This window comes from Rhincodon typus, chromosome 2 (genome assembly GCF_021869965.1).
Source record: "Rhincodon typus isolate 14 chromosome 2, sRhiTyp1.1, whole genome shotgun sequence".
Taxonomy (NCBI): Eukaryota; Metazoa; Chordata; class Chondrichthyes; order Orectolobiformes; family Rhincodontidae; genus Rhincodon; species Rhincodon typus.
This window is the reverse complement of record NC_063333.1, coordinates 85,311,710-85,327,052: the sequence shown is the minus strand read 5'-3', so window position 1 is coordinate 85,327,052 and position 15,343 is coordinate 85,311,710. Positions and strand designations below refer to the sequence as shown.

General features: G+C 41.2%; 1 protein-coding gene across 1 annotated transcript in view; it reads right to left on the bottom strand.

Moving 5' to 3' along the window:
- Positions 1–4,029: 4,029 nt before the first annotated feature.
- The window catches only part of crppa (CDP-L-ribitol pyrophosphorylase A), a 249,241-nt gene continuing 237,927 nt past the window's right edge, over positions 4,030–15,343 (bottom strand). Inside the window, exon 10 of the mRNA XM_048612336.1 lies at positions 4,030–4,701. Within this exon, the coding sequence (XP_048468293.1) occupies positions 4,597–4,701 (105 nt within the window). The 3' untranslated portion in view covers positions 4,030–4,596. The remainder of the gene's footprint in view (positions 4,702–15,343) is intronic.

Below are 15,343 nucleotides of genomic sequence, written 5' to 3'. Positions count from 1 at the left end.
GATGGGAAGCATACAATCTCATTGGGAACACAGCTTTTTGATCATATCTTTAACAGATTTCCTCAGTCTATGATTCTTGTTACCTCTGCGAGGCAGGCCTTTAAGAAACTGCCCCAAATCCAGTAAAGTTGCAGGGGTTAGGAGATGTCTATCGCCACAATGGTGTTGGGCAGTTTGTGAATGCAGACCACCTGCACCTTTTACACATGCTCATGATAACCACCATGATTCCACAAAAATTCAGTCCGTCATAAGAGGGTTGAAATTATGTGGGAATATCAAAAGTTAAATGAACAATTCAGAGATAAGCAATTAATTGTGACTATCTCAAGCTCTGCAGCAAGAGTGATGCACAATCACATGGTCTTATCTCAACCATTTTTAAAAGAACCATCCACAAATTTGGAAGATTAGGAAGGATATACCTTAGTCAAGCAACCAGAGAATCCTGCTGGTCTCACAAGGAAAGTGAGGTCTGAAGGTTGAGGAGATGTGCAGCAGGTGTGCAGTCATGAACGCAATGTCAAAAGCAACATAATGTTCAACTAGCTTAGCAACAATGAGGACATTCAAACACTTCTCCATCACATCACTCGCCATCCACTCACTTTTCAGCAGCCTACAGGCTTTATCCACCCACGGGCCCTTTGGTTCAGCTCATCCATGCTGACCAGATATCCCAAATTAATCTGGTCCTGTTTGCCAGCATTTGGGGACTAGATTAATTTGGGATATGTGGTTGGCATGGACGAGTTGAACCAAAGGGCCCGTTTCTGTGCTATACAACTCTATGACTCTTCATACTGTACTTACAAATGGTCTGTAAAGACAAAAAGGTTTATTTGAGTTAAATTCACAATCTTGGCATCACTGTATTTAGTCTTATCACAGTTCACACAGTAATGAGGTCAACATATTTGTATCTGAGACATTTGTAATTCTGTCACCAACTGTTTACAAGCTTTTGGGCCAGGTCTTTAGCCTCCAGCAGGGCCAGGAGAGGAGGTGGGCAGATGTGGAATTTCATGCCACTGGCCTGCAAACCAGTTCTCTGGGTACATCCCCCTCCTGAGCCACTTTCTCAGGGATGGAATAGGGGTCAGCTGCATGGCTCACCTGTAAGCAATGGGTTAGTTAAGGGTCTATTGAAAGAGTTGACTGGGATTTTCCAGTCTGTTTTCAGATTCCCGGAGACAACAGGGGATGGTTTATCTGCCTGGAGGTACACTGGGAGCACACTGCAAAGGCCATTTTTTAAATTTAAAATTTCAAAATGCCAGAGGGAAGGCACCTCCATTTTGTAGCACCTTCTCTGTCACTACTTACCTTGACATCCTGCTGCTGCTTTTAAGCTGGAATTGGTCGATAAGAATGGCAAACTTGTTGCATATCCCTCCAAACCCATCCTATTGATGTACCCATGCTGATGCCTTTTAAATGTTGTAATTGTACCTGCCTCCACCACTTCCTCTGGCAGCTCATTCCAAACACGCACCACCTTCTTCATGAAAATATTGCTCCTTAGGTCCCTTCTAAATCTTTCACCTCTCACCTTCAACCTATGCCCTCTAGTTTTGGACTCCTCCAACCTGAGAAAAAGACCTTGGCTATTCACCCTATCCATGTCCCTGATGTGTTTAAGATATCCTCAGGACAATTCCTCAGAGGACCTCACTCCCAAGGCCGCACCTGCAGTCACTTACCAGTGTAAATGCTTGCCCTTTGGTGGGTTCACTTGAGTTTTTATCTGCTGGTTCAAACCTCTCAACTGAACATGAGCAGGCAATTGTGGCAGGTACAGCTGTTCAGCTGGGCACAGATGCTGAACCCCTGAAACTTCTGTTGAGAAGGAAAGTACTGCCAGTGCATTAGAAATTTGGCCAGGTTCTGAAAGATGTGCGACACAAACACTCAGCAAAAGTGGAGACGATTGAGGAGTTTACAATGATCACAAGCAGTTTGGTGGTAGAGGAAATTCTATGGATATCGCTATGGTGAGAGTGCACACGCTTCCATGGAGCTCTAAGCAAGTTTTCAAATAAGTCCATGCAGTGCATGACAATGAAGACTTGTAATGCAATTTCTTAGCCACTTAAAGCAGGATGACATACGTTGTATCAAAGATCTTACAATGTGTCACTGACTGTCACCAATCTGGTCCACAGCAGAGTGGTAGCAGTGATGTGCAATTGGATTATGATAGGACTGTTGGCAGAGGGCACATGGATGTGGAAATTCTACTCAAAATCCAGTCCACTTCTCAACTGAAATAAAGTTCGAGCACCTTGACTGCTCTGGAGGATCCTTAGTGTGCTTGGTCGATCAGCTTTACAATGGGCGGCTGTGGGGCAGAAATGTGTCAAAGAGGAGAAAGATGAAGAGAAGAATCTGTCTGGATGGTTCCCTTCCATCCAATTCTACAATTGCAATTCCCCTATTTATTAACAGTTCCTCATCTCATATTTGCTCAGTCACATATCATCACAATTCCTACTTTGGCACAATGGTAACATATAATTCAAAACAAAAAAAAAAAATTCCAAACCAAATGTATAAATTAAGTTTTCCATGTTGCAATCCAACGAGTAAAAGATACCGGCAATTGTGATTATGACTGTACCATTAAATCCTGCAGGTGGCAGTACAGTCAAAGAATTTGAGATTGTTAGAAATTTTTGAAACAGCTAAACTTTCTAAGAACTTTCAGTGTCCTGCCATTTGGACTGAAAGCAGGAGGCAGCTCTGCCCTAGTGGTTGGTGAGGCACCAGGCAACAGTGCCTGTGACGGTCGGAACTGCCCCCTAATTGAGGACAGTCGCCTGCATCCCAGAGCGGCCAGTCCAACCAGCAGTGGCAACTGCTGAAAATGCAGGCTAAGGAAGGGGGCACCTCTACATTAGTTTTGTTGATTGTCTGAATCTCTCGCTAAAAACTATTCTGCTCTCTGCATCTCCTACAATTTATTTCATCAGTCTTGACTCTCTTGTTGCATCTCTCCTTGCTTTCTTATCGAGTCCTTCTTCTACTTCCTGTATCTCTTGCTGATTCTTTACCTGTTTACTCTTGTCCATTTTAACAAAATTAAAATAAGCAAAAACAACCAGATGGCATAAACATACATGTTTCATGTGCAACTGAGTTAAGAAGTGGCAGAGTGGACAGTGGTATCAGTTGGGGTGAAACTTTGCAGAAGGAACAACAAGATGTGCTCAGTTCTGGTCACCTTGTCAATGGATGAATGTTATTAAGCTGGAGAAGGTTCAGAACAGATTTACCAGGATGCTGCCAGGTGTGGAAGGTTTGAGTTATAAATAAAGGCTGGATAGGCTGGAATTTTTTCATTGGAGCGTAGGAGGTTGAGAGATGACGTTATGGAAGTTTATAAAATCATGAGAGGTATAGATAAGGTTGATGATAGTTGGCTTTTCCCCAGGATGGGGGAATTTCAAGAGTGGAGGGGCACATTTTTAAGGTGAGAGGAGATTTTAAAAAGACACGAGGGGCAATTTTTTTTTTACACAGAGGGTGGCTAGTGTATGGAATGAACTTCCTGAGGAAGCGGTGGATGTGGGTACAATTATAATGTTTAAAAGACATTTGGTTAAGTACATGAATGGGAAAGTTTTGGAGGGATATAGGCCAGGAGCAGGCAGGTGGGACTAGTTTGGCATGAAATGGTTGGACCAAAGGGTCTGTTTCCATGCTGTATGACTCTATGAGAAATTCAGCAGCAAGTGCTTTTTGTTTTTGACATAACTTCCAAGTAATACAAATAATGAAGTTACACAAGCCACGTGACACCAAGGTTTAATGCAGTCACCGAAATACCGATTCAGGGCAGCTCTGAATGAGACACTTGAGACTAATTTTCTCTTTTCATTAACAAGGACTGAAATGTAGATAGTGTTAATGTTGGTTGAAATCAATTATTCAGAAGCTTTTAATGAATAACATATTATAACTTTATTTTCCAACTGCCTTTATTTTTCTAATGAGAACAGCAATTTTAAAAGAAAAGAAGAACTTGGTGCTCCTGGTAAGCATTTTTAAAATACCTCACTGTAATCATGTGAAGGAATAGTTACCAGACAATGAGTTACAAACAAAATGCAATATTTCAAATCAAAATGATAGAGCTCCTGAATGAGACTCTCCTCAGGTTTTTGCATTGCATTAATATAAGGGTACAGTTTGGCTGTATTCCAAGTTATTTTAAATAGCTGGTAGGCAAAAGGCCATTCCCTGATGATGTGGAACAGAATTTCTTTTGTAATAAAGTTGGGATAATTTAGTACTGGAATTGGGACTGTAGAATCACAACTGATTCTCCCCATCAGTGCTGAAACTTTCTGAAAGAACAAAACGGACAATAACAGTTAAAGTAGATTTAGCACTGGGGTGACCTTAGTAACTCCAGGGTACGAGTTTTGAGGGAAATGTTGACATGTTCAATTTGAGTTCATCTTCCCTTTTAAAAGCATGATGATAAGATACTTGCAGTTTTTCATAGCCATCATTAGAGGGCAGTATATTCATTCAGCCAGCATTCAAACATCACAACATCTGTGCCTGGAGACATCCAGTTACTAACTGCAGTCAGACCACAAGGAACTGTCCAATTAGGGCAGGACTCCTCTGCTTTATTAACGAGTTGACGATTGAAGCAGCCTCTTTCACAGATTCTTGAATTTTATCCATATCCTGTTAAAAAATGAAAGATTGATAACATAATCATCAGCCCAAAGTTAAAGTGATGGAGTGAATTTCAACACTTGTCCGGCACCAAAATCTGCCAGAATTAACACATATTTCCGAAATCCATCTGATACTTTACATCTTAATCGTAATATAAACAGTCAAAGCATAAATCCGTTTTACCAACGTATATACAACTTATTAATATTAATCAGTGCTGCAAAATATTTTGAAAACCAATTACTACAACTGGATCAGAGCTAGTAGGAACTGCCGATGCTGGAGAATCTGAGCTAACAAGGTGTGGAGCTGGATGAACACAGCAGGCCAAGCAGCATCAGAGGAGCAGGGAACGGGATCATTAACTTGCTGTTAATTATCTCACTTCAAATCACAGTCACGCATAACTATAATTAACTGTAACATTTTTCGGCCTACTTGCTATTTGTCATGCATCCTAACCCCCTCTCCCATCCCAGACACCCTTCTACATAGTAAAGATGCTTTTGTGGAAACTTCAACACATGTGAAGTTCTTCTCAATATACGTTGCTCTGTGCTGCTGTTCCAATTCAAAGACAGTTCAAATTGCCAACAGGAAGGGAATTCAGCTTTCCTGTTCTTTTCACTTTGTCTGATGACCTAACAATTGTTGATGAGACTCACAGGACTGGGTTTATGTTATATCAGTTTCTCAAGGTCAGTTCATGTATGGACAAGAAATACTGTTAGTTAGAGTATGAGGTCTGCTGTCAATGGCGCCCCGTGTAAATCTCATTAGTTGAGGGTGAAGAAACAGAAACTGCTTATATGAGTAGATGTACTTTGTGGTTCAGTAAAAGTTCCTCTTAATTACAATGACCCAATTAATTAGAGTGAATGTACACTTGTGATTATGAGGAATAATACAGTGATTTTCATTATAGATATGAAGGTTTGAAACATAGCGTTTAAAAAAAAGCCTCCTTGCATATAGTGACACTGATATTTTCTGTCTGCAACCACATTCCTGTGCCTACTTCTGTCTTTTAGTTTTTTCACTCATTTTATCACATAGCATATTGCCAAAAAATAGGTCAGCTGCAATGCTTGAGAAATATCCGATAAGCTGGGTAGCATAGAGACAGCCAATTCTGAAATATTTCAGACTGCTGTTGTGGCCCTTACCGTAGGAATAGCAGAAAGTAGAAAGAAAGAACTTGCATTTATATAGTCCCTTGTCACATCCTCCAAAGCACAATGGAACAAAAAACTTACTTGGTGAGAGGGCCCTGGTCTTTTTAAAAGCCAAATGCCATAGGATTCATCGTGTCAACAAGAACAGGAAGATTAGTTGTCAGCTTCATACTTAATTGGAAAGGCAAAAACTGTGATAATGCAGTACACCAAAAACAATGCATTTTTGTGTCAGCTTAAAGTATATGCTCAGGTCCACAGTGGGTTTGAACAGCCAACGTTCTTGACCAAGAGGTGTAAGTGCTGCAAATGGAGCTCATATTCAGCCACTATTTACCAGGATGTGTGAGAGATTCAAATTTTGCCACAACAAATGATTTTTTAAAAAAGTACTGCAAGAAATTGTGAAAATTGAATACTGCTTAAATGTTATAAGTATTTCTGACTCAACCATTCTTTCAGGCAGTGAGTTCCAGGCTCCCACTACCCTCTGGGTGAAAAAAATCTCTCTATTCTCCTTTTAGCTTTCTCCCTCTTATCTTACAGTGCTTCGAGGGAGTCAAACAAAAATCGATGCTCTTCCATGTATAAGATGTTTGCAAAGAGCATCTTAAATGTTGTGAGGGAGATGGAAAGGTTTAGAGAGCACCAGAACATTGAACCTTGGCAGATGAAAGAACAAATGTCAATGGCAAACTAATAAAATAGATGTGCAAGAGGCTGGTATTGGTTGAATGCAGACATCTCAGGAGGCTGAAGCACTGGGGATGTTACAGAGGTTGGGAGGTGGGAAGGCATGGAAAGATTTGAAGCATTAGTCATTTTAAAACCGAGTCATTACTGGGCAAGTACTCAACATAAGATAGCCAGCAAAGGCGTGATGGCACTTGGGTGGGAGGTAGGAAAATAGAAAGCAAAGTTTTGGGCTTAAATGACAACTTATTTTTACACAGTACCTGTAAAGTAATAAAATGCCCCAAGGCACTTTTCAGGAGAATTATAAAACAAAATACAGTTCAGGGTCGCAGGAGGATATATTCAGCTAGAAAAGCAGAAGCTTGGTCAAAGTGGTAGGTGAAAGGAGAAAGCTGAAGTAGAGAGGTAAAAAGGTGTAGGGAGAAAGATTCTAAAGTAAATGCTGGCTAAGGGGTGGAACAATTAAAATCAGGGATGTTTAAGAGGCCAGAATTGGAAGAGTGCAGACATAGAGTCATAGAGATGTACAGCACGGAAACAGACTCTTTGATCCAACTCGTCCATGCTGACCAGATATCCTAAATAAATCTAGTCCCATTTGCCAGCATTTGACCCAAATCTCTCTAAACAGCTTCCTATTCACATACCCAACCAGATGCCTTTTAAATGTTGTAATTGCAACAGGCTCTACCACTTCTTCTGGCAGCTCATTCCATCCATGCACCACCTCCTGTGTGAAAACGTTGACCCTTAGATCCCTTTTAAATCCTTCCCCTCTTATCTTAAGCCTATGCTGTCTGGGTTTGGACTCCCCCATTCCTGGGAAAAGACCTTGTCTATTTACCCGATCCTTGCCCCTCACGATTTTATAAACCTCTTTAAGATCATTCCTCGGCATCTGACGCTCCAGGGAAAATAGCCCCAGTCTATTCAGCCTCTCCCTATAGCTCAAACATTCCAACCCTGGCAACATCCTTGTAAATCTTTTCTGAACCCTTTCACGTTTCACAACATCCTTCCTATAGCAGGGAGACTGGAATTGCACACAGTGTTCCAATACAGTCCTAACCAATGTCCTGTCCAGCTGCAACATGACCTCCCAACTCCAATACACAATGCACTGACCAATAAAGGCAAGCATACTAAACACCTTCTTCACTATCCTATCCACCTATCACTCCACTTTCAAGGAACTATGAACTTGCACTGCAAGGTCTCTTTGTTTAGCAATAATCCCCAGGACCTTACCATTAAGGGTACAGGTCCAGCCCTGATTTGCTCTATCAAAATGTAGCACCTCATTTATCTAGATTAAACTCCATCTGCCACTCGTCGTCCCACCGGCCCATCTAATCAAGGACCCATTGTACTCTGAGATGACCTTCTTCGCTGTCCACTATACCTCCAATTTTAGTGTCATTGCAAACTTACTAACCATAGCCCCTGTAATCACATCCGAACCATTCGTATAAATGACAAAAAGCAGTGGACCCAGCACTGATCCTTGTGGCACACCACTGGTCACAGGCCCCCAGTCTGAAAAACAACCCTCCAACACCACCCTCTGTTTTCTACCTTCTGTATCCAGGTGGCTAGTTCTCCTTCTATTCCGTGTCATCTAACTCTCAAAGGTTTGAGAGCTGAAGTGGATTACTGACATAGGGAGGGTCAAGGCGCCCGTGCCTGTATTTATATCATCTGAATCGATCAATGTATCCTTTCTTTCACATGAACCTATCTAATTTCCTTTTGAATGCATTTATACTATTTGTCTTAATAACCATATAGCGTGTTCTACATTCTCACCAAACCGAATAATGCCCAGTTTGCACTGTGATGTCTAATTTAATCCAAATTGGTGATCCAATTGGCCTCAGTGCCCTTCTCTTAAGGAGAGGAACAATTAACTCGAGTCATATTCCCGACTGGTCAGTGATCTTTGCTAGATAACTGATACCCTTGCATGCATACTAAGGAGGGAATTGAGAACCATGTGAACAGGTATTGAAGTTTAGCCTATACTTAGCAGGAGGAGATAGTACTACTATCTTGTGCTTAAAGTAAAATGGTGGTAATGTTGAAATATCTTTGTGTTGTTTTAAGTTGAAAGCAATATCAATAAAATAAACAATAATGGCAGAGGTTACAGCATCATATAAGATACATTTTCCGAATGACACCTGATATAACAATCAATTTTTGGAAAATGTAATCATACAATAGTAACCCTAATAAAATACAAACATTCAGATTTACTTAACTGTAAAATCTGTACACTTATTGGGTACGCTTTTTTTTTGCAAAATCAATACTTTGATCTAATCTCCTTCACATATGATTGGAAACAGATTTTTTACATTTATTTAATACAAACCTTGTGGTGCTGAAGGTTGTTTTTTAATTTCACAGTAGCATTATATTACTTAGAATGAATATGAGAAGGTGCCATGTTTAGAGTCATAAAACGTTACATATACCATCCAACCCTCAATAAATGTTTCAGTTCTTGGTCATTTTCAGTGGAATTAGGATCAAATAACCTTCTTATGAGAAACATCTAAAGACTAATTCAAATAAATATGATCATTGTGTTGATCTAAAATTGCTGAATTCAATCTGTTATTCTAATAAGTTAACTAAAAGATCTAAATGAAATAAGATGACATTAGTTTTGATTCTAGTCATTAGATCCATAATATTTAAATATAGCCATAGGTTAGACTCTTGGCATTAGCACAATTGTTTTTTTAAGAATCACAAATATAACTACTTGAGTTTTATGTAAGTTCATTATCTAGTAACTAGCCACATGTGCAAAAACAAGCAGATTAATATTTACCTCACCTTTAACATATTCACTAAAAGTAGTTCAAAAGCAAGATTTCCAGACTCCCACTACTCCCATCTTATTAATAATGTGGTCAGCTTTGTTGCTTTCTCCGATCAGCTGTTCCTAAACACAATAGCTTGGCGTTTCCTTCACACTGGCAAAGAGATGTCTATAATCTGGCACAAATCAATTCCATGGCACATGATATCCATGAAGGACAGCTCAGTCGTTGAAACCCTGAACTCTAACATAAATTATTGTCAAGGTGTTTCAGTTCCTTCAGTCTCAATAAGATATTTAAAAAGTTTCCAGTGTTATATAATACTGGCTCATGAGCTTCCTGTTTTGACTTAATTTTGAAGCACTTTCCAAGGATCAAAATAATTCATCTACATTGCTGAGTTGTAGTTAGTAGAAGATATCCCTTCTCACTAATCTATACATGAAGGATGAATAAAGTGAAATAGTTTGCATACAATTTTCAATTGGCTCAATAAAAACCGAAAGAACTGTGGATTCTGCAGATCAGGAACAAAAACAGAGGTTGCTGGAAAAGCTCAGCAGGACTGGCAGCATCTGTGAAGAATATGTGAAGAATATACACCCCCTGTTGTTAGTCACTAACAGTCCCCATTAACAACTATTCACCTTCCCAGCCAGATCGTTATTGACTCCATTGTCTGTCCAACTGTTCTTCTCTCTCTTTAGGCTCTATCGTATAGTTTACTCCCTACCCTAACACCTCCTTATTTTCTGCATGCAAACTGATGTTTTTCCAGCTACCATCAGTTCTGAGGAAGGGTCATCGGACCCCGAAACATTAACTCTGAATTTTTTTCTTCACAGAAGCTGCCAGACCTGCTGAGCTTTTCCAGCAACCTCTGTCAATTGGCTAAAGTCTGTTATCAATCTTCACTAAAAAAACGCTGAGGCAACCTATAAAGTCCTGTGAGCTATGGGGGACTCAGAAGGAGACTTTTGAAAGCCCACAGCAGTAATTACTTGATGGAACTCAGCCATATCAATGCTCAGGAAACAAATCCTAGGGCAGTATCGGTTTGGTGAAGCTCACTGTTTTTATAAAAGTACTAGAGTTATCCATTGAATGTAAGAATGCAGTTTCCAGACTCCAGGGGAGTGTAGTGTCACAGTGAACCACTAAATACGAGCATTTGCTGTCCATGATAGACCAGGTTTTGAGGGAGTTTCAAGGTCATTTTGTCAAAAGTGAACAGTTTGAATCCTTTGCGAAGTTTTGATAAGATTGGGTGACGTGTCACTAACACGTGGAGGGAATTGCTAAGAAATGTGACCTGCACCTTTACGCTCTTGATGCGCTGCCAGTGTGGGGCATGCTGATACTCGCTTATCCTATCAGCTCTGTGAGGGTGCTAGGTGACTTGGGCACTAGGAGTTTTTGTGCGAAAGGAAGGAAATGACAAGCGGACTACACTGAGTGATTTTTCAAAGTGTATCATGGTGGTAGCAGTCAGGGATGTGTTGGATTACCTCATGCATCCTTTGCACATTTCTCAATGTCCCTTGCCTATGGTTCAAGGACTGCCTCATCCTCCAGTGCCTGTTCACCAATATTCCACATGTCCCCCACTCTGGAGAAAGCTGGAGGTTGTCCTCCAACCTCATTAGTGCTAAATTGTATGAAGCACAGAAAATCACACCAATAGTTGAGGCCCTGGCTGGGGCATATTACAGGACTTCACCAGATTAAAGCAAAGAATTAGAGTCTAACTTTCACCAGCCTAATGACCTGCTCGATGGTCACTCGAGTGGACCCATGCTGGTATTTAATCACTTCTGTGCTGCTCTGCAATGGCTTCTCATAGGTGTGACCAACCATATCTTCAATGGGTATCCACTGCCCCTGAGAATCCAGCTCTGAAGATGCACAGGTACCTTGTACTGCCTAAGTATGTAGGAACCATGGCTGCTCCCTGGAAACTGTACAAACATCTACAGGACAGGATTTCAGTGCCCACATGAAGGCCACTGGCTGGTCTGTGGGAGCCCTGATGGCCAACAGTGCAGTTGATGACATCTTGCACCCATGGAAATCTAGATCTAAAACGCTCTCCATGTGACTGTCAGATTAAGTTCAATAGCCCGTGTAAGTCACTGGCCCTCCTGAACAAGGCAATGGTTCCCTCCTTGGCACAGCTTTGGATAGCTGCCTGCAAGATCCCACACATTGCCCCAGTAGATCACTGGAAAAATCCAGATAGAGTCATAGAGATGTACAGCATGGAAACAGACCCTTTGGTCCAAATTGTCCATGGCATTTAGGCATCCTAAATTAATCTAGTCCCATTCACCAGCATTGGGCCCATATCCCTCTAAACCCTTCCTATTCATACACCCATCCAGATTCTGTTAAATGCTGTAATTGTATCCACCTTCACACTTCTTCTGGCAGCTTGTTCCATACATACCCTACCCTCTGTGTGAAAATGTTGTCCCTTGGATCCCCTTTTAAGTTTTTCCCCTCTCACCTTAAACCTTAAAAGTTTTTGAATCCTCAGCCCAGAAAAAGACCTTGTCTATTTACCCTATCATGCCTCTCATGATTTTATGTTTAGAGACTAAGTACCTCGGGGTCACAGACAGTGAGTATCCATTGAAGTCTCTCGGCTCCAGCTCACTCTGCAGCATCCTGCATAATCAAAGCCTATCCGGAGAGCCGGAAGTTGCATGGTCACAGGCAAGTGGACCTTTGCAGGTAAGTCAGGCCATATCTGGGACATTCTAAGGAGTGGAGGTTCACTTGGCTCTGCTTTTCTCTGCTGTGCAGCACTATGGTCCACAAAGGCAGGGTGTATGACACTCATGCCTGCTGGTCTCTTCCTCCTCCTACACACTGACCCTTAAAGAAAGACCCTGCCTTTGTTACCTCGTCCATGCCACTCACATCCTCTGAATGCCTGCTGAATTTCCCCTCTGCTCCCACCTTTGCTGTGAATGCTAAATGGCTGATGGCCAGGCCCTCAATTCCCCTTCACACTTTGTCTTCCTAGCACTCTACGTGGCAGCCATCTTGGAACAGCACGGAATGCTTACCTCAGCACTGCCACCTCTAACCAGGCAAAGGTCGGAAGACGCATAAACCTCTGTGTGCTACTGATTAAACTTATAAACTCAAAAAATTTGAAGCAGGTGCTGTGCAAATTCAAGTGCCTGCTCAGCCATTCAAAGTCCAGTCTTGCTTCCTTATTGTCTTATCAATGATGGAGCTTTCCCACTGCTGACAAAATTTGGAACCATCATCAAGTTTCTGGGCAAGCTCATCTCATCACCACTTCTTGTCACCCCACCTCTCTCAACCCACCTCTTCGGGCCACACAAAATGTAGCCCATTATGTGCAATTCCCACGCCGGAGAGAAAATAAATGCTCTCCACCACAGCACTGTATGCTCAATAGTTACAGAAAAATGAGCTACATTTTAAAATTTCGCAAAACAAAAGTCATACCAGCATCGCTATAATGATGTGGTCATTAAGTCCTGCGTTCTTTTTTGCTGAAGCTCATATGGTAATTTTATGAATATGCATTCTCAGACAGAAAATCCTGCTTGTTGACCTCTGCAGCCAAGTTCTCTTTCATTTCTGAACTTATACAAAACACAAGGGGGTGATGTGTATTCCTGATAGGTGAAGCTCCACTTTACACGTATGAATTCGTAAAATTACCTCTACAGCTCAGTTCATGATTTCTGTATCATCAATCACTATTTCAAAACTTGTGAAAATTTATTTTTAAACAAGCAGTGATTGTTTCTTTTAAATTCATTTTTTTAAATAAAGTCCCAAGAGACTATTAACACTGGTGTTGTAATCTAATAGCTGCTCCATCTGTCCATCACCTCTCAAGGCATGGCAGCAACAACTGATTTACTTACTGCAGGAAACATGCATCACTTCTAAGTTTTCACATAAATATTTGACCCATGTAAGTCTTTCTTCCTTCATAATAAAGAAAGATTCTAAGTGTATATTATAGGAGGCAAAACATCAATAATCACAGTTCAACTAAGACTTAAAACTTCTTCCAGCTGAACATTTTGTCAAAAAAGCTGGCAGCTGTGGAACACACACCATTACTCTATAGATTTGAGTGCCACTGTTAAATCTGAATTTGCACAATTGACACAAAAGTGGTTTTATTCCAAAGAACCCAGATGTTTCTCTTCAGGAGGCTTGCCAGCTGATCTCTGCACAATTCAGACAGTCAGAAGTTAATGCCAGTCCAATTATTTTTGGAAAGATATCATGTCCCCATTTCTCAAGGTAGAGGTTTGAAGACAATATCTAAGTACACCACAAGTTGCACTAGATGTCACATTTAAATTTTACTGTTGAAAAATGTCTGGGGATTCAAATTGCAATTACAACACATTGGTGGGCTTTTGATGCCTAAACTTATATTGACACCAGAAGCCAGACTGGCCTTCAGTACATTGTCCAAAAAAGGGGCAAAATTGGGTATCACAGCCTACCAACATCTTACAAAGCCAGAGACAAAAAAAACTGCAGATGCTGGAATCCAAGGTAGACAAAGAGGAGGTTGGAAGAACACAGCAAGCCAGGTAGCATCCGGAGGAAAGGAGAAGTCAGTATTTCATATTATACCCGAAATGTTGACTTCTCCTTTATTCCAGATGCTGCCTGGCTTGCTGTGTTCTTCCAGCCTCCTGTTTGTCTACCATCTTATAAAGCCAACCTGATTTCCCTATCCCACTTCTGCTGGGACCACCTCTTTGTCTGCCTAGACCATGCAAAAGCTGATAAGGGGCAGTGAGATACCTGTATTTCTATTCCTTTTTCTGTTGGAAGTGGTAGGTAATACCTGATGTCAGTTCATTGGCAAGAATCAAGAAGTCCTTTCATTTTCCGATGGTTGGAGATTATATAGATGTGCCTTCTTTCTCTAATCTGCCCTTAGTTCCTACTTTAGTTGAGCTCATCAATAGGATATGTGCTGAGTTTTTTGAGAATTCTCCGCCGCTTGCCTCGTATAATATAACATCTCATTGCTTTATGTGGGACCAGCATATACTGGAAAACATTCAAATGGTTGAAAACATTCACCATTATTCTGCAGCAGTCAAAGTGACGAATAAATTAAAAAAAAAGCTGCATTTGCTTGCAGGAACAAACAGGAACTGCTTGCCTTTTAAGCATCAGCAAATTTGCAGGCAATGAGTGATCACCCAGCTCTCAGCTACACAACCAGGTGTCAATTCAATCTGGCTTACAGCGCAGCAGCATCAACTTCATGTGATGCTCCTCCAGCTCAACGTCCTCATCAACCTCCTCAGAAAACCACTGCCACTCTCCCTGTTCTTCAGAGCCCATCACATCCCCTTTTTGCTTCCTCCAGTGGTGCAAAGCACAGCATCTGGCTCTTGAAACAAAGCAGGAACGTGAGATTTCTCAGGACATAAGCATCATGACAGCTCCCAGGGCAGCTGGCACAGACATCTAAAAGGTGTGGTACCAAAGTCAGAAATCACACAACACCAGGTTATAGTCCAACAGGTTTATTTGAAAACACAAGCCTTTGGAGCCTCAGTCCTTCTTCAGGTATTAGTGAGAGAGGTCGTATCAGACACAGAATTTATCAGTAAAAGATCAAAGGTTCACACCATTGATGAGGATGTACTAAACAAACCTAAGATCTGTTAAATCTTCAATCAGTTAGAAGGTTTGATTGATTAATATTTATATGTAAATCCCCGAATTCCTTTCAATTCAGAGAAAATGCACTCCAAGACGGACTTCAGGATACACAATAACGCAGAGTCACCGAGCAGCGGCTGATAGCCAAGCTTGGTACCTCAACCGGGATCTTAGGATCATGTCACACCACAAGTGACCCCACCACAATACACACACACACACACACACACACACACACACACACACACACACACA